Raw genomic sequence first — 20,863 nt, 5'->3', positions numbered from 1 at the left:
TGTAGGGTACTCCATTTCACTGGATAAGGGTTGACATGGATTATGGATACAGTTTACATAAAAGAAAACCCGGTTTGCTGTCATATTGACAGCTTTAACTTGTTTTATTTTATTGATTATTACTTATTTTAAAATTAACGATATGTAATTTAGCATTGCAAGTATTTGAATACTCAGTAATTACGCACATTTTTTATTCTAATATTCAACTCTCGGACTTTTTCTACAAGAATTCTGAGCTATAGACGGACAACCCATAAGTATCGTGCTGTGTAATATTTAAAGATACTTGTATAAGGCACGCCGTCAAACTCTACGATGCATTGCTATATAGAATGTATCACTAATTGCATAACATATATTGTAAGTGTTTAGATATAAATCTTTCTGTTTTTATTATGTATGTATAACTTAATTAAAAAATAAAAGTTGGTTTATGTGTAAGATCGAAATCGGGGTTTATCATCATTATAATGAGCACTTTATATTTCACGTGTATGTTGCGTAATCCATTGATTTACTTTGAGGGCGGTCAATCAGTATCAATGAGGAAATATCAGTGCATATCGTATCTGTCTTTAAGATTGGAATGATGTAAATGTCCCATTCCGTTTATTAACCCAGGCAAAAGAGTTGATAAGCGAATACTTTGGTTGACTAGGAACATCCCCCATAACTGGACTTGTTTTGATGCAATAATGAATGATAAGATGTCTAAGTGCCCTACATAAAAATTATATTGATTAGGTGTTCATACATGTACTATAGTTGGTGTTTAACAAGGTACCTCGTCAAATGACTGTTTACATGTGATATAAATTTTATCTCAACCTTATAAAAATAACTATGCCTGTTAGTCAGATGACATCCCCACAGGTATTTCCCAAGAATCGAGTACCCTAACATATATAAGAGGCCGAGAAAAGAACCCGTAATCAGAATAAACAATGGTGGGGAAGTGGTCAGTCCTTGCCTCATACCTTTTGGCCGCAGGAACTATTAACTGCTTGCCGTCTCATTTTACCGGAGCAAGAAATGTTCCGACACCGAGCGAGGTCTTCCCACAGCACGCGCAGCTAGACGTGAATGGAAGCTTCCACCTGTACTGGAAAACCAACTCTACTCACATTACATTTGAGGCGCACGCGAGAACACGGGGATATGTGGGTTTTGGACTGTCTCCTAATGGAGACATGTACCCAGCTGACATCGTCACTGGCTGGGTAAAGCATGGACACGTCCATTTACAGGTAAGAAACATCCAAACATTTTTCATGAGTTGATGCAGAAATCTTTACCAGGGGGTTGGAGTGGGAAAAATATCCAAGATTGCTCGGGTAGGGGGGGGGGTGGTCTGAGACATTTTATGGGTAATTTGACCCCGTAAATTTGAGAAATTTCAATTTTCGGGGGTGGGGGTTCGGTCCGCCCCTTCCAGATCTGCGCGTAAATCTAATTAAGGTCACTGACCGCCGACTTTATTCACTCACCTGATTCCTCAAAATCCGGAGGGAAAGTTTTCAGGCCATACATAAAACATGTCAAATCTTCGATTGTTAATAACTCTAAAGATATTCCTTAAAATTAATCATAGCACAAATTTTCAAACTGTGCAGCACATATACAAGATTAGGCTGGCTGTTGTTGTAGGACCGCCACTCCACCGGACACTTTGAGCCGACAGTGGACTCGTCTCAGGACTGGATCCTTCTCCACGGGGAGGAGAACGATTTCGGCACCGTCATCAAAACGATCCGGAAGTTAGACACGTGTGATGACGATGACGTCAAGATAACGGTGAAATATTATTGATAATACAATGAAACGTTTATATTGTGGTATACGCTTACTGAATGACTTTTTAAAACAATGTACTGTCATTTCAGATCATTTAAACTATGAAGTAGGTTTTCACTTGAGTAAAATCAGTATGATGAGGATTTATCTACGAAGTGAATATATCTATATGTGCACCATTACACATATTTTAATCAGCAGGATGGTGACCAATTTAGGAGTCACAAACAACATGCGATTATTCGTTTGGCAATGAAAGAAAATAAATCAATAATTAAAATTTGCTTCATGTTTAACATAAAATTAGTGCAGGAATAGATAATTCAAAGTAGAACATTATGTTGGTTTTTAAAACATTGTTTTCTTTCGATAGAACGACACCGTACGAGTTATCTTTTCCTACAGTGAGAACGAGCCCCATCACGAAAGAGGAAGTCTGGTGTATCATGGGACTCACAGAGGCGCCAAAAGTCTCATGTTGTTGTCCGAACCCCGGAAAGTCCCCCTTCCAAGTGACGTCATCACACGGGACCTTCTGAATGGAAGAGTACGAAGCATAATAACCGAGTAGTATCTTGTTGCATATCGCGGTATATGTACTACAAAACCATAATTTTTTTAATCCGTTGTTTTAATAAAGCGACGTTTTTTATTTTTTCTCAGTTCCTCGTGCCGGACAAAGACACTACATACAACTGTAAAGTATTCGACCTTTTTAACCTCGGGAAGAAGCACCACCTGATTAAAGTATGGATATATTACCATTTTACTGTCTCTAAGTAACAAGCTATGCTAGCACAATGTAAAGACGCACGTTGATGATCTCCCATGGTTTCAGTTTGAGCCAGTGATACAGAAAGAGAATGTGGGCATTGTTCATCACATACTGCTACATAAATGTTCCGGCATTGACCGGAAGTACATAGGAGTGGAGTTTGACTGTTATTACTCCCACAATCACCAGCTGAAAGCGTGTAGTAATGTGATAGTTTCCTGGGCAGTAGGAGGCGGGGTAAGTGATTGATTGACAGGTCTCTTATCTCATTACATACATGTATTATACAGCCATGTCACAGTTTTAGGTGGACGTTACAGAACAGGAAACTCATTCTATAAAATACTAACTCAACTTAGAATAACTCATGAATACTCAATAATTCTCGAAAATACTAACTCAACTTAGAATTACTCATGAATACTCAATAATTCTCAAAAATAATAGCGAGCGCAGCTCGCCGGCGCGCAGCGCCGGTGCGAAGCGAGCTCTACCGGCAAGGCGTGTGTGAATAGAAAATTCGGACTATTTGCACATTCATTCAACGGATTTTTTTGGCGTCAGTAAATCGGACCAGTAATGCCTTGTTTTAATCGTCCCAGTAGTTCCCTGTAATTATGGTTTCCCATTTCACACTCTCACGATAACAAGATAAAAGACTATGTACATGCATTTAAATAACACAACGCCAATTTCCATTACTTTTTAAAAGACTATCGTTCTTTCGAGTGACGTCACAATGGATTTCTTGCACATTGATCCGACAGAATTTTTTTGGAGTCAGTAAATTTCGACCCACAATGCAATTCCTCAATGTCGGCCGATCTCACTAGACTGGATACCATCTCGCGAGAATCAAAGTAAAACTTTTGAGAAACAGATAAAGTGTGTAATTTCCAGAACATCATGCTTTTTAAGTAAACAATCAAAATTTTTCGCGTAGTTTTTTCTAGTGTGTTTTCAAAGAGACAGACTACACTTGACCGACGTGAACTTTGACGTCACAATAAGGGGAAACAACTCTAAGTAGTTATTGTAAATCTGCTGAAATATAAATACCAAAATCTTCTCAAAATCTTGCAGAGCTAACGAATCGAGACCTTTCTTCAGAGATAGGAAACAGCTGTAACTTGCTCTCATTTTGGATGAATGCTCACATTTATTTTGTTCACTGTATTTACGGTAATTTCCAAGAACGTTTTTTAAATGGGGCGTGGCAACATCATTCAAAAAATCTTCACAAGCAAAAAGAAAAATAAAATTCTCAAAATCAGGAAAATTCTAATCGGGGTGAGGAATGGGGAGTGCGTGGTATGCCTTTAGCTCTTTAGCAGCTCAAAAGTGTCTTTATTTTCACTATACTATTTACGGTATTACATGCTGCCGGGGGATCCATTTTCCTTATGTGATCAACAAATTTTTTTATACGTAAATTTGATTTCTTTTTAAACGGGGGAGGGGGGGATTCTGTGATAAGTCAATTTTTATTTGTTTAAGAAAAATGTCTGCTGCAAGAAAAGAGGAAATATTATGTTAAAACATTATGTTAAAATCTTTATTATTCAACAACATTTTATCTGAGATAAATTCTATACTGGCGTGCGACCAGTATATAAACAATCTGATCAAAATCAGATTTTTGATCCGCTCCGACAAATTCTGGTGTCGCTACACTTTGTTCAGCGACTATCAGAATTTCGGAGCGTTATTAAGATCTGATTTTAATCAGATTGGTATATAAATAAATAAAAAATCTTATGAATTATAATAATAAAAATTTACTGGAAAATTGGTATATTTATTTTATTTTGCATTCTTCATTTACGTGTACTTTACGTCACTACGTTTATTTTTATTGATTTATCATAATTAATTTTTGATCACCTGCTGCGCTCGCCCCATATAAAAAAAACATATTAACTCAACTTAGAATAACTCATAAATACTCAATTATTAATTCTCAAAAATAATAACTCATCTTATAATAAATTAAGAACATTCATAATTCTCAAGAATACTAACTCAACCCATAATTACTCAAGAATACCCAATAAATTTCAAGAATTATAACTCAACTCATAATATCTCAAGAATACATTATAATTATCAAGAATGATAACTCAACTCATAAAAACTCAAGAAAACTCCATCATTCTTAAGAATAATAATAATAACTCAACCCATAATTACTTAAGAATACCCAGTAATTTTGAAGAATAATAACTCAACTCATAATTACTCAAGAAAATCCAGTTATTCTCAAGAATAACATCTGAACTCATAATCAAGAATACTCAATAAGTACAATTAAAGGGGATGGAAACTAAAAATAATTTTTACGATAAATTAATTAATTACCATCTGCTATAATTGTAAATCGTATTTATTTCCGTTAAAAACCCCGAAACAATGATTAAATTAAGAAAAATGATCGCTTGATTTAAATTTCCCGCCGCAATGGGAGCTGCCATTTAAATTAATTTTAATCTATGACGTCACACCATCAATTCCGGTTTGTTTTATCAACATAGCATCAGTATTATATCATGCTATTCGCTCGAAATGACAAGCACTGGAAAAAATTTAAACAAAATCGATTTGAGACCGTTGTGCCGTCGTTATTTTGACATGGTACATTAAATTCCGACTTACGAGAACGTATTTTAAACATCACGATGACAATTACAACATACTTTTTACTTAGCGAAGAACTCGACTTGGAATAAAAAATTTACTCGAGGTCATTTTCAACTTTGAATGATAGCAACTGTCAGTTACTTGATAAAAATGCATATATTTATGCATACATATATTTATTCATTAGATTGACGTGTGAACCTAAACATTATCAATTTTGTAAGGTGTAAGAAATCGATGTGAAAATAAGAAAATTATCAGTGAAGTTTTTCATGTTTTGAATTGCCCTTTTTTTGTTTTTTGCCTGTCGAGATATTTTGGATGTGTCCGCCCTCTTTCAAAAACGATGTTACGTGACAATGAGAGAGCCAATTAAAGGCAGTAGTGTTTTCATTTTAGAGTTTAACATTTTTGTGAACTAATGTTGGTCTTCTTAGGAGTTTTACTACCCCCCTGAGGCCGGTTTGCCCCTGGGGGAGAGTGGAGACAGCGACCTGTTGGTGATGGAGACGCATTATAACAACCCTAATCGGAGAAACGGTAAATTTATTCAAACAATAACAGCTAAGAACAAATGTGTAATATTTAGGTATCCAATCCATATTAGGACCAAATTATTCTAACCTTTAAAATCAATCATGTATTAAATAATCTTATATAAATACAAAGCATTTTAGAGTAGAAAAAAGGTTAACCGAGAGAAATTTTCAAAAACATCATTAAATAAGCAGTAATCAATTATGAAGTTTGCATTAAGCACAGTTTTTATAATAAAAAAGTAAATACTAAGAGTATCAACAAATGCTGTGGTGGAAACATGCATTAAATCATTAGGAATAAGAAACCTATTTAAAACAAATTTTATACCATGTAGATTTTTTTTTACATGAAAATTGAATTTTATAGATTTAAAGAAAAGGGGGGCAACTCCTCGATAACAGGAAAGAGTCACTTATTAGGGCACATTCCACTCTTAAATACTGATACTTAAAAATGAAAAGTCTGTCCAATTATACTGAGTATCAAGCCCATATATAACTGTCATCCATCCCGATTCACTGAACATGGGCAATTATGGATCGGATACCCTAAAACACATTTACTTAATTATCTGAGTTGGCAATTTTATGAATATTGTAAAAAAAAACCGAACAATTGTTGTACATATTGTAGATAACTCTTGATTATATTGTTGTAAATACTGTGGATAACTCTGGATTATTTTGTTGTATATATTGTGGATAACTCTGGAGTATATCATTATGCACCTCTTCGAAGAAGGGAGGGCATATTGCTTTGCTGCTGTCTGTCTGTCGGTCGGTCCACCAACAGTAGATATTGTGGATAACTCCGGATAATGTTGTTGTATATTTTGTGGATGAATTGATAACTCCAGATTATGTTGTTGTACCGGTATATATTGTAGATTACTCCAGATAATGTTGCTGTTGTGTTGTGGACAACTCTGGATTATGTTGTTGTACCGGTATATATTGTGGATTACTCCAGATAATGTTGCTGTTGTGTTGTGGACAACTCTGGATTATGTTGTTGTAGATATTGTGGATAACTCCGGATTATGTTGTTGTAGATACTGTGGATAACTCTGGATTATGTTGAAGCGAGGGGTTGTGTCAAAAATAGTTCGGACCGGAAGTATTTGATAAAGCATCACCCTTTTGATATAGCAAAGGTTTATCACACGGGTAATATACACCACACGTATGAGATAAATTGTGGATTACTCCGAATAATATCATTATGCACCCCTTCGAAGAAGGGAGGGCATAATGCTTTGCTGCTGTCTGTCTGTCGGTCGGTCTGTCGGTCGGTCCACCAACAGTAGATATTGTGGATAACTCCGGATAATGTTGTTGAAGATTTTGTGGATAAATTGATAACTCCAGATTATGTTGTTGTACCGGTATATATTGTGGATTACTCCAGATAATGTTGCTGTTGTGTTGTGGACAACTCCGGATTATGTTGTTGTAGATTTTGTTGATAAATCTGGATTATGTTGTTGTAGATATTGTGGATAACTCCAGATTATGTTGTTTTAGATATTGTGGATAACTCCTGATTCTGTTGTTGTAGATATTGTTGATAACTCTGGGTTATGTTGTTGTAGACATTGTGGATGACTCTGGTTTACGGCTGACATTGACCCCGACCCTCCGACAGCATGACGCCGGAGTTCTGACTACCGGAGTAGGTGTAAATGACCTCCAAATTGTACCTCCATTCGAAAACGAATTCCTTTCTAGTGGATTTTGTACATCGGAATGCCTAAATAAGGTAACAAATAGCCAGTCTTTTCCATGCAGATATCTACCGACCATTAAGAAAAGGGGACATTGATTGTTAATAAAAAAAATTGAAAATAATGAGGTTTTTAGTGAAACCAACACATGACACTTTTAATTGACAATCCTGTTATTTCCTGCTATATTTATCGAAGGGACTTGGCAATAATACGGGCGGAGTGAACATAATTGCTATTCTTGAGCATGGACATTTGTTGGCCAGGAAGATCCGGACCAGAATCATCCGGAACGGGACGGAGTTGGATCCGCTGGCCGTGGACAATAATTACGACTTTAACTTCCAGGAATTTAGAAACCCACCAAATGCAAGAAAGATAATGTCGGTAAGCATTTATAGTCAATATCCATGCTTTTCATTTGTTTTAACCAAGACTTTTGATATCTTTTTTATATATATTATCTATGCACAGGTACATAACAATGGAGAGGGTGTTCTTACTACTCTACTGTACAAGTCTACTCTTTCATCTTTTTCACAAATCGACCTTTTTAACCTATATTTACATATATAACAGTGAACAAACCAGCATGTCCTTCCACGTTTCTTTAACAAAATTAGGATTGTTGAAGTCGTGTTAAGTGCGCGTTAAGTTATAGACAGACTGTTGATGTAACACTGAACACTCTGATTGTTGTTATAAAACTGAACATTCTGGTTGTTGCAGGGCGATGCTCTAGTGGTCGAGTGTACCTACGATTCCACTCAACGCTCGACGGTCACCTACGTGAGTACAACTGTTTGTGTTCATACCCTGACCGACTGATGTTTGCTTTTTAAAACACTTTTGCCGCTTTTCTGAAAGCCAAAAAAAAAAACCCACCAGAAATCACCAGAAAACGAAAACATTTTCCCTTATATAAATCTAATTAAAGAGGATAATTTATATTGCAGGGAGGCTTCGCTACATCAGACGAGATGTGTCTTTCGTTCATCATATACTACCCTAAGATGGGTCTGGATTTGTGTGAGAGTGTTCCAATGTACAACAACGTTCCCAGGGCGCAGTCAAACGGCCATGCGGTGGCTTCACAGTTCAATTTTACATTGGAGTCAGATAGAAACAAATTTAAAATGCTAACCTCAACCACAAAGCACTGGGCGGGCTGTAACGGGGCTTCATTAACTCCACAGGTGATTTGCACAGCTTGGTTAACATTATACATGCACTCATCTCAAGGAGACATAATTAATATTGATTGACATTTAATTGTAGAGCGTTTTTATTTTATAGTACACGCATCAAGAGCTTCCCATGTTGATACCTCAAACTCCCTATGTAGAACCGCCATCCATGTGCCCATCGGTGACGCCATCAATGACGTCATCACATCCAAAAACGGCAGTGTGTGGGGCTCCATTGCCAACAGAACAATTTGATTTTCAAGAGAGCCTAGCTGCGGATGGCAAATATGTTCTCTTTTGGAACGTTAATAAAACACACATTATCTTTGAAGTCCACGTTGAGACAAAAGGCTATATCGGATTTGGAATGTCTCCAAACGGGAAAATGTACCCCGCTGACGTCGTTGTTGGATGGGTCAAAGACGGTGTTCCACATTTTCAGGTATTGTTCTATCCAAAAAGAAAGAATAGCGTAAAGATCTTCATTACATTGTGAAGCCCCTTAACCACAAACTCACCTTGACTTTAAAGACTTTGAGCTGATGTATTTGAAATCTGTGACGTTGGTACCGTGGTGCCAGTCTGATGCCTGATTATGTCCTTGTTTCAGGATAGACACACGGTTGGTCACTCTCAGCCAATCGTAGACGCCTCCCAGGACTGGCATCTCCTCTATGCCAGGGAGGATCACTGCAGAACAGTGCTGAAAATGGTCAGGAAACTGGACACGTGTGACGACGAGGACTTCAAAATCACGGTGTGTATATTAAACAAAGAAGATGGGTGGGTAAGGCGTGTAAAATGACCATACACGTCCGACAGGCTACTGAAAAATTAAAGTATCAATAAATCTGACGGTTTTTTAAAAATTCATTTAAAACAATTTATATTTTAAGAATCATTTATTTTTAATCTATAGGAATGTTCAATACTTGGAATAAATTGACTCAAACAGGCGTATACGTATCAAATCCTGCAATACTGTCATTTTTTAGAACTTCAAGGCATTTTCTTTTATAGAGTGGGTCTGTGCTCCATATTTTTCTCAAAGTCTAATTAAGGTCTATTAGAAAACAAACCGATTTCAATCAACAAAAACGTGGAGAGGTGACCCACTATACATTAAAAATATCATTTTGTATCCCAACAATTGAACGTTTTGAAAAAATAATACAAGTCCGGTAGTTCGTGGCCAAAGTCACATATAATATTCAAAAAGCCCACTTTGTTGTGTCTGAAATGGCTTAGTGGTTAGAGTACCTGGCATAAGCTAACCTTATATATTTAGAGTTTTTATGTTACGGGTTCGATGCCACTAAAATTTCCGACAATATTTTTTTTCTTATTTTTTGTTAAATGTATCAAAACTGATTATACATGTAGTTAGAAATTTCGTTTTGCAAACTTGTATTATAATATATTTGAATAGATTTATTTGGGGAAAAATAAATTCAAAATTGTATTTCACTACTAAACCGAATGGGCATTTGCGCCATCTTATTCCCCTATCTTCTTATAACAAAATAAAGACATGCCATGCAATATTCATTTAAACTAATGAAGACGAGTTTGCAGTCTTGTAATCCATTCAGAGAAGAGAACCATACCATCAGCATACATTAATGTAAACAAATAATCACTTAATTTCACATTCACTGAACACAATGTCATGCTTTAACATTATTATACATTAATTTGTTGGCATTCAACAGCTTTCCTTATATTCCTACTTGTGACAATTTAGAGTTTCGATCAATCGATCAAATCAAATGCCTTTCCGAAATATAAAAAAAAAACCCACAATATAAATGTTTTATCAACAATTAACCAACAACTAAAGATTAGAGATTATAAAACAAAGGCATCGAGATGCTTATTTATCATGATATGTTCAAATTATTTATCATGAAATATCTAATTCAAAATATAACTGATTTGAAGAAGCACTTTGTTCTCAAGTTATGACTGAGCTATAGTCGAGTGCTTGAATACTCATTGACATCCCTAAAAACAATTATAGAAAAAACGAAGTGTCCAACTATCAGACTGTATGAAACTGTATGAAAAAATATAACCATATTTCTTGGGTGTAAAACCTTGTGCTACATGAACAAGAGGTTCTCCATGATGCTTACAAAAATGTGGTCATGATTTTGCCCCCCAAAATTTTTCTGTTGTCTTTGTCATTTTTCATATTAGACATTTCTAATAGTCGACTAAAATTTGAGTTGCAGTCGTCAAGTTATAATTATAAGCAAGCTCACAATTCTTTGTTGCCAAGTTTAACCTTTTATAAATGTTACAATAAACTCTTAATTTATGTTCAAAATTGGTTGGCACATAGAAAAATCAGCTTAAAGAAAATCGGCAACCGGTATATTGAACCAAAGTAAATAAAATTTATTGCCATAAAAAAAATAGTGAGGTTTGTATTTCGCTTGGAACTCTGCAACAGACACTCAAATTCCCGTTTATCATTAGAAATGCATTATTAAATCAGTGTAAGTAATATAAATATAGAAATAAAATTCGACCAAAATCGGGACCAAACCTCTTCAATACTAGCAAAAGACTTGCTCACTTACAATTGTACATCCACATAGATGCATCTATCTTTTGTTACTTTCTTTCCTCAGGACGACACCGTAAAGATCATTTACTCCTACCACCCCCACGACCCCAGCAGTGAGGACAGCATCCCGTATCACGGGACACACCGGGGGATCCGGAGTCTGCTACTGTTGTCTAAACTCTCCCCACCGCCCCTGGAAAGCGACGCTATAACCATCGACTGGAGAAATGAAAACGTAAGACATTTAGAGAATAAGACATGCCTGTTTATTTTAAAATGAATAAGAACTTTTGGCATGCTTTGGAAAATGGATCATCCGAATCAATATCGTTAATATATTCCCTGGAATTCATCAATATTCGTAAATAAACACGTTTTTGCTTTTCCAATATTAAAAGTTTATATTACCGGTTCACATCTTGAATTAGAAACAATTGTAATTGATCTCAGTCTGCCTTATGGACCCTTACAGGAACACTCCGCAGGCAATTCTACATAATGTCCTAGATATCCCCTTATCCCCACTGCATCTTGTATGAAATAATGACAACGATGTTTTCTTAACTTCTCAGTTTAGAGAGATAATTAGATCTATGGTAATATCTTTGAAATATATACTACCAAAGTTTTACAATTTTTTTCTTGTATCTTGACACCTGTTTATAAAAACCTCAGATAATCTGAAGTCTAAATCTTCAAAGCAGTGTTTTTAATACGTGTAGGAAGATCAATTACTTCCGTCACTAGATAAGCTGCTAGGAAAAATGTCGAGTGTGTTCGAATTTGTTTTGTGTGACGTATTATTAAGACATCATCCCCTTTCAGTATCACGTTCCTTCCAATGACACAACATACAGCTGTCGAATCTTTGACTTCTCTTCTCTCCAAAAGAAACACCACCTAATTAAGGTAGTCATTGTTATCTAATCAGCATATTGATCGATAACAGTTGAATACTAAATTGCTTTTAACTTCATTTATATGTAGCGGCTAGCTGGTGTAAATCTATTATAGTATATCAAGATATTCAAACATTGTATTTAGTACTGACATTGTCTCTAGTTCGAGGTACAAGTTCAGAAAGGCCATGAGGTTTTAGTACATCACCTGGTGGTGTACAAATGCCCCGGAATCAACAGGAACCTGGTCAACTCCCCCAACTACATTTGTCACGAAGATTCAGACAAAACCAAGCATCCGTGTGGCAAAATAGTGGCGATATGGGCGGTAGGGGGAGAGGTCAGTATCTGTTGCATATCAATATGGTTTTATTTAAAAAAAACCAACATAATGTTTACTTGGCAGTGCTAACGTCAAAGTAATCCTCGTTCAATCTTCTATAGGCGTTCTACTTCCCCACGGAGGCAGGACTTCCGGTGGCTGAGCCTGGCGACACTGAACTCTACATCATGGAGACCCATTATAACAACCCAGAGCTCAAGAGTGGTCAGAACAACCACAGACTATTCAATAAATTCATTTTTACTATAGAGTTTCAGTCTTTAACTCCAAAGTATGCATTTCATCATGTTTTTTTTTTCTCACTGCCATGTGTAGGTATGGTGGATAACTCTGGCATTCGATTTACGGTGACGCCCACTTTACGACAACATGATGCGGGGATCCTTGAATTTACAGCCCCTGTGGATACAAACCTGGTCATTCCGCCTCATCAGTCTAACTTTGTATCCAGTGTTTATTGCAATGAGTCCACCGTCACTGAGGTGTGTTTATATTATACACAATCTTTTCTCTTTAAAAAATATAAAGTTTGTGCCGTAGATTTTCTTTGTTATGAGAAACAAATGGTAAAAAATGTGAAATTTATCATTAAACCACAACCATGCCATAGATGTGCAAAATCGACAGAGACCTTATAAAAATCTCCATTATATTTCATTGAAATTATCAACCAATCTATTATAAGACTCTTCATTTTTTAGTATCTCCAAGAGTACCCTAATGGCGTCAATGTTTTCGGTGTACAGCAGCACGCTCATCTTCTCGGTAAGGCAATTAAAACAAGAGTCATCCATAAGGGAGTGGAACAAAAACCCCTAGCAGACGATAAATACTACGATTTCAACTATCAGGACTTTCGCCGAGCAAACAGAACTTTGAGGGCCGTAAGTATCTCCATTTGACTGAAGTTTTTATTTTATGATCATATTTCCTTGTTCAAATCTTACAAAGCAAGGAATGACAACATAAAGAGTATAAACTTAAAAAAAAAAAAAGCTGTATAAGGAGGCTTTTTAACAAGCCATGTCAAATATTCGTTTATTCTTGGTGTACTTAGCTAAATCATTGGGTGTAAATAGGACTTTACTGTATTATTGAGTATAATTATTGGACTTAGTTTATCATTTATTATATATGGCTTACAGTTGAATCTATGAGTATATTGGTCTATTGTGTGATTAAATTAAATCAAGTGGGGTCTAGTAAAACATCGCTGTATCTTTGGGTGTATTGGACTTTTCTGTATTTTTTAGCCGGGCTCTGCTGAAAGCAGAGTCCTGGCTCTAGGCAGGCAAATCGCCAATGTTACTATAAATAGCATAGTAAACAAAAAACCAAACAGCGTCAAAGTAAAAGCTTCCGCTATACTAAATAGTTACACAGAGAGCCAAGTTTTGTCAAAAGTGTTGGCATTTTGTTTTATTTTTTTTTATTTTCGAGAGAATTGTCTATCTGTTTTAGTTTTCTTATCAATGACGTGTTTTAAAAACAAGACTATGCATTTTGGACACATACAATGCGCATGAATTTCCAAGAACTACTTTACTGTACGTTGAAAAAATGGGGGTTGTATATATAACGCTTCTTGCAAAATTCAAAGCAGCAACTGTTAATCTTTTTTCTACTAGAGAGACATATTTTTGTTTATAGCCGCTTACCACATTTGGTCGCTCTTTGACGCTTTCCCGACAAAAGCATGAGAGAGAGAGAGAGAGAGATTTTCAGTCTTTACTACACAATATGCATAATGACACCAAAATAGCACGGCTTTCAGTACTTCAGTACTTTGATTAATCATGTTACACTTACCTGCACTGTGTGATTAAGTTAGATCAAGTGGTAGTGTTGGGTGTCGTAAGACTTTGCTGTGTCATTTAGTTCAGTATGACTGTGTATCACTGTTTCTATTTAGACCTAGCTGTATCGTTTGTTCTAGTTAAACAAGTCTGTGTTGGGTCTCGTAAGACCTATCAGTGGGTCTAGTTAAAGAACGTAGGGGAATAAACCGATGCATAAAACCCTCTTCAGTACATTTGAAAAACCCACAATTTTTTTCTTACAAATATCACTTTTGTTACATTTATTAAGCATATGTAATCTTTTGCTTTCAGTTTTGTTAAAACCTTCAAAGGTTGACTTCAAATTGATTGATATTACGACATCAACATATGTATTTGCTTATTGAGCAACAAAATGCTAATGAAATCGGATGTTCAGACTATAGTTTTTTATAGAGTGTGTCATCATACAGTTTTTTAAGAACATATACTGATGAAACATCTAAATGTCTATCTTTTTTCTAATAAAACTAGGTACCAAGACCTACTCTATAGTAAAATGAAGGGGTTTTTCCTTCAATTTTCAAGATTAAACAGCCAGGACCGAATTATGTTGCGCAATACTAGATCGAGTTTGTCAATTAAATAGTTTCCAACTTGTGATTCCGTGGTGTAGCGGTAAGCGAGGAGTTATTGAAACATGTGTATTTTGAAGTAGGTATTTGGTTCTAATGAATCGTATTGTAAACATTTTTATATTTTTCATTACTATGGTTGAATTCGAAAAACTCATTTGATGTAAAAATTTAAAACTGCGTTATTAAGAATGAAACACATGCTCTTTATCATTTTATAGATTTTTGATTTACTGCTGAATTCGTTATCTTTAACAGTATCTTTAAAAATACATATGTTTCTTTGTTGAAGTGGGGCAAATTATGGACATGAAGACAAAAGATTAGAATTCTTAATTCTATGTACACGCACATAATAAACTCTCTGAGGATAAGTAAGAACAGCCCAGGAATAAAAATATTTGAAGTTAATACACTTATTATACTATATGCGTGATTGTCAGTTGTAACATACTAGTGATAGGTCTAAGGCCACTTGTGGGCATATGCCTCGGCTTATTCCTCCAGGTTCTTTAGTTGTATCGTAATCGCAACTCAGTTTAGTTGTACCGTTGGGTCTAGTTTGATATGGCTGTTAAGTTGTGAATAGTGCAATGGACAAAACTGTATTGATAAGTTCAAATAGTATTAGCTGTATTGTTGGTATGAGTTAGACTTAACTGTGTCATATATGATCAATGTAGGCTTATCTGTATCGTAGGTCCAGACAGGCTTAGCTGTATCGTTGATATGAATTAGACTAAGCTGTATCGAAGGGTCCAAGAAGGGTGATTGGGTCATTCAATTAATGCAGGAAAAAGCATGATCATTGTTTCTTTGTGTTGCAATAAATCTATAAAAGTTGTAATATCTTGATTTTCATTTTTATTCAGGGAGACAGTTTGATATTAGAGTGTACATATGATTCAACAGGCCGAACTAATGTCACATACGTAAGTTACATTGTTGTATTGCTAACATGCATTTGTGAGTACAACCATGGTGATTCAGAAACTACTTGTTTCAAACAACAATAATAATAAGGTTGATCTTTTCGCAGTTGAAATGCTTTCATTTAAATTACAGATTATTTATATCTGAAATTACGCCACTTTTCTACTGTCTAGGGCGGATATTCTACTCAGGAGGAGATGTGTATTGTGTTTATTTTCCACTACCCCCGGACGCGGCTGTATAACTGTCAGAGTAAGCCCCTGTATAAAAGGTTTCACACAGGGCCCGTGGTCGGATGGTGGAGCTATCTGGCCCCCCTGACCAGCACGTTTGACGCCATGGACTGGACAAACGCCAGCGTGATCCGGGAGTTTAAAGACAGCCTGGAGAACGACCAGTATTTCTACGTCTACGGCCATGACAATAACCAGGTAGGTCGCCAGCCTCATCCCGCCCCCAAAACAGCTAGGTCGCAACCCTCAACCGCCCCAAGGACAGCTAGGTCGCAAACCCCACCTGTCCCAAGGACGGTTAGCTGTCTGCTAACACCAACCCCAGAGACAGTCAGTTAGGTCAGCACACACTCCACTGCATTCTGGTCAACACCTACCCCCAAACGCCCTACTACAGGTAGTTCTACAACCCCACCCACTAAACATAAGTTGCCACACACCACATTACATCTACCCACCTCAATAACAGGTATGCTGTCATCCCACCTCCAATGCCTATAACAGGTACTAATAGTTGCTACTTTCACCTTTGTCCAATACATGCATTTTGCCAACCCTACCCACCCCCTGTACAAGTAATTTTCTTATTCACAAACGACCTCAGGTAGCTCGTTATCCTGACCAACTCCAAGGTAGCGGATGGTTTTTTTATACGCCGGTGGTCACCAAACAGATCACTCATGTCAACATCATAAAATCGTTTAAAACTCACAAATCCTACACAAAAAAGTCAAAAGGCCGAAAGCGAGAACTCGGTGAACTGTAAATTGTATACACTCTACGCTACATCACAGTATCAGTAATTATTTTGCATCCGAATAATTTCTCTAAATAAATTTTGATATACTAGTATTTTATTCTAATGTCTCAGTTTTTTTATTGACATATCGTAACGAAGCGTTGACTATATGTATTGTTTGTTTCAGTATAACTATACGATGATGGATCCTAAGTCTATGTACCCAAATGTTCCGTACACTGAGCCCCCCAACACTCAATGCGGAGTCTGAATTCAACAGAAAGTCTGAGAGATATAGAGAGAGAAAAGTACATAGAGCTATCACGGCTTATTCATTTTCCCGATTTTTTACAGATGCATAGGTTTGAATCATATCGATGTAGATTTAATATTGAATTGAAATAATGATGGAATAAATAATGTTTGAAACAAAATGTCAGTGTGTTTGTTTTCGTCTGGGTGAACATTTAAAATAAATTTTACCTTAAATGGTTAACATTTAGTATCTATATTCAGCATTGAGAAAATACACATATGTGACGGAGGATAATGGTAAGCAGATAGGTAGCAAAAGCAATGGAAGATTTGCGAGCAAAATGAGGGAATGACAGGATTCTGATGTAACTTATTTACACTAAATACTCTGGTTGTAACTTATAACACTGAGCACTTTTGTTGTCGCTTAAAAGATTGAACATTGTGGTTGTTGCGTACACTGTATAACACTGAACACTTATAAAAATGAACACTCTCGTTGTTGCTATATAAATAAACGCTCTTGTTGTTGCTTACAACACTGATCACTATTGCTGTTTCTTATAACACTTTACACTCTGGTTGCTACTCTATCAACAAACTGGCTGTTGCTATAACCATGAACAATATAGCTGTTTCTATAACACTGAGTGCTCTGATTGTAGCTTATAAGACCGAGTACTTTGGTTGTTGCAATAATACTGTACAATTTTGTTGTTGCTATAATAATGAGCACTCAGTTTTTGTTATAACACTATCATTCTGGTTGTTGCAGGGCGATGCTCTTGTGATCGAGTGCACTTACGATTCCACTCAACGCTCAACGGTCACCCATGTGAGTAGAACTGTTTGTGTTCATAACTTGACCGACTGTTAAAAATTATCTTAACAGACAAAAAACCCACCAGAAAAGACAACACTTTCCTTCGTATGAATCTAAATTAAAGATAAACAGAATTTTTATTGAAGGGAGGCCTCGCTACAACAGACGAGATGTGTCTTTCGTTCATCATATACTACCCTAAGATGGGTCTGGATTTGTGTGAGAGTGTTCCAATGTACAACAACGTTCCCAGGGCGCAGTCAAACGGCCATGCGGTGACCTCACAGTTCAATTTTACATTGGAGTCAGAAAGAAATAAATTTAAAATGCTAACATCAACCACAAAGCACTGGGCCGCCTGTAAGTGGGCTTCATTAACTCCACAGGTGATTTGTACAGCTTGGTTAACATTATACATGCACTCATCTCAAGGAGACGTTACAGATATTGACTGATAGTTAATTGGAGAGCGGTTTTATTTTATAGTACACACATCAAGAACATCCCATGTTGATACCCTAAACTCCCTATGTAGAACCGCCATCCATGTGCCCATCAATGATGCCATCAATGACGTCATCAAAACCCAAAACGGCTCTGTGTGTGTCTCCTTTGCCAACAGAAGAGTTTGATTTTCAAGAAAGCCTAGATGCGGATGGCAAATATGTTCTCTTTTGGAACGTTAATAAAACACACATTATCTTTGAAGTCCACGTTGAGACAAAAGGCTATATCGGATTTGGAATGTCTCCAAACGGGAAAATGTACCCCGCTGACGTCGTTGTTGGATGGGTCAAAGACGGTGTTCCACATTTTCAGGTATTGTTCTATCCAAAGAGAAAGAATAGCGTAAAGATCTACATTACATTGTGGAGCCCCACAACCACCAAACCACCTTATTTTATTTCTCAGCCTTGTCTTCAAAGACTTTGAGCTGATGTATTTGAAATCTGTGACGTGGTGCCAGTTTGATGCCTGAATATGTCCTTGTTTCAGGACAGACTCACGGTCGGTCACTCTCAGCACATCCTGCATTAGAAATAATTGTAATTAGTCACTGTCTGCCTTATGGACACTTACATGAACACTGCGCAGGCAATTCTACACAATGACCTAGATATCTCGTCATCCGATTTCATCTTGTATAAAATGACAAAAAAGAGTTCTAAACTTCTTGGTATAGACCGATATTAGATCGATAGTGATATCTTTATGATGAATACCACTGAGGTTATAAATTTCTTCTCTTGTATCTTGACACTAGTGCCTGTCAAACAAAATCTCAGACCATCTGGACCCTGGATCTTGAAGCGTTGTTAGACTTGGGTCCAAATTTGAATCGTTCATAAAATTATGATATATCATGAAAGTGTGCTTAAAATTTGTAACTACGTGTACATATATCAGCATTAAAGATCCTCGAAAGCCTGTGTCTTCTACTTTTAAGACAGTGCGTCATTATGAAACAGCGAAGATAGCCAAATGTTGGTGTAGCTTGGATGGCCCCGAGTTTGAATACTAAAGGGACTTTAATTTTGTTTTCATGAATAGCGGTAAAACTATAAAAGTTGATTTTTTGTTCAACTACTTTCTTTTATTATTTTCAAGTCGAATACATACTAGAAGTTCAGACTTGTAAACAGAATTTCTCCCAATGGTGTTTTTGTATAAGTGTTTTCAATAGGACAGTGTACAAATTTTGACTTAAATCTAACACTTTTTCATTATCCTTGGGCCTTAACTATAAAAATAATTACCAAACACTGCTGGAAAGGTTGCTTTTCTTTTTACAAGTCTTTGTTACACGTATGGATATCAGTTATTTCCGTGACCAGGGAAAAAGGGCGAGTGTGTTCGACTGTGTTAAATATGACGTGGTTATTCAGACATCATCTCCTTTCTGTATCACGTTCCTGTTAATGAAACAGCATACAGCTGTCGAATCTTTGACTTTTGTTCTCTCCAAAAGAAACACCACCTAATCAAGGTTTGTTATCCAGTCATCACGGTATTACTCGGTTTGTTACTGACTGACTACAGAAATATATCAGGTCGATCAATCTCTTAGACGGCTCGGCGAACTACAGAAAATATATCAGCCGTTGGTTATCCAACAAATCTCTCTTGTCGTTATCTTAAAACCGTTTGAAACTCATCAATCATACACCGAAAAAGTCAAAAGGCCGAAAGCGAGAACTCAGGACAGCATAAATTGTATACATTAGAACCGTTTTAACAAGAGCTTGGACTTTGGGTAGTTTTGTCAAACAGCAATGTGACGTAAGCCTATCTATTTCATTGCTGGCCACTCAGCCAAAGCTCTGTGAAATCAACAAGATTTGTCTCGCTTTTGAGCTAAGACTACGCAATCGGTGTATATTTCGCATGAAACCGCGTCATTTTTAACTTGTTTTGACGCAAGAAATAGATAGCTACGTCCAACAGAAAGTCCAAGGTCTTGTTAAAATGGTTCTATATCAGAGTATCAATTATCACTTTGCATCTGAATAATTTCTCTAAAAATATTAGCATACCGGTATTTTACATGTATTATAATGTCTCAATTTCTTGACATATCGTAACGAAACGTTGACTAAATTTAAATGTATTGTTTGTTTCAGTATAACTATACGATGATGGATCCTAAGTCTATGTACCCCAATGTACCGTACACTGAGCCCCCCAACAGTCAATGCGGAGTCTGAATTCAACAGAAAGTCTGACAGTTCTAAAGAGAGAAAAGTACATAGAGAGATTCCGGCTTTTTGATTTTCCTACATGCAATTTTAAACTGATGTATATGTTAGAATCGTAGTGGTGTAAATTTAATTTAACTTGAAATGATGGAATAAATAAAGAAAATGTCAGTGTGTGATTATTTTCCTTTTGAGTGAAGAGAACCTCCGTCACGAATTTTGTTATAAATAATTAAAATTGGTATCAATAATAAGCAATGCGAAAAGACATACATCTCTCTCTCTCTCTCTCTCTCTC

General features: G+C 36.3%; 1 protein-coding gene and 1 pseudogene across 1 annotated transcript; both read left to right on the top strand.

The window, feature by feature from the left end:
- The first annotated feature begins 900 nt into the window (after nt 1-900).
- LOC128155866 (uncharacterized) lies at nt 901-17,225 on the top strand. Its single transcript, XM_052817743.1, has 21 exons — nt 901-1,250; nt 1,651-1,797; nt 2,171-2,344; nt 2,461-2,544; nt 2,636-2,809; nt 5,647-5,749; nt 7,341-7,507; nt 7,671-7,859; nt 8,202-8,261; nt 8,429-8,668; nt 8,769-9,101; nt 9,270-9,416; nt 11,296-11,466; nt 12,057-12,140; nt 12,294-12,470; nt 12,575-12,677; nt 12,789-12,955; nt 13,175-13,357; nt 15,759-15,818; nt 15,993-16,250; nt 16,979-17,225. The coding sequence occupies exons 1-21, from the start codon at nt 948-950 to the stop codon at nt 17,060-17,062; spliced, it is 3,408 nt and encodes a 1,135-aa protein (XP_052673703.1). The 5' UTR covers nt 901-947; the 3' UTR covers nt 17,063-17,225.
- A 133-nt stretch (nt 17,226-17,358) lies between these two features.
- LOC128155867 (uncharacterized) lies at nt 17,359-20,731 on the top strand (annotated as a pseudogene).
- Nucleotides 20,732-20,863: the final 132 nt, after the last annotated feature.

This window comes from Crassostrea angulata, chromosome 7 (assembly GCF_025612915.1).
Source record: "Crassostrea angulata isolate pt1a10 chromosome 7, ASM2561291v2, whole genome shotgun sequence".
In the NCBI taxonomy this organism is placed as follows: Eukaryota; Metazoa; Mollusca; class Bivalvia; order Ostreida; family Ostreidae; genus Magallana; species Magallana angulata.
The sequence above is the reverse complement of the archived record's forward strand: the minus strand, read 5'-3'. Positions and strand labels throughout refer to the sequence as shown.

What these genes read in the sequence shown, in the direction of transcription:
- LOC128155866 (XM_052817743.1), top strand. Translation starts at nt 948, where the DNA reads ATGGTGGGGAAGTGGTCAGTCCTTGCCTCATACCTTTTGGCCGCAGGA. An exon ending in GGGCTTCATTAACTCCACAG is followed by an intron (nt 8,669 to 8,768) that starts GTGATTTGCACA and finishes TTTATTTTATAG; the next exon opens with TACACGCATCAAGAGCTTCC. An exon ending in AGAAACACCACCTAATTAAG is followed by an intron (nt 12,141 to 12,293) that starts GTAGTCATTGTT and finishes CATTGTCTCTAG; the next exon opens with TTCGAGGTACAAGTTCAGAA.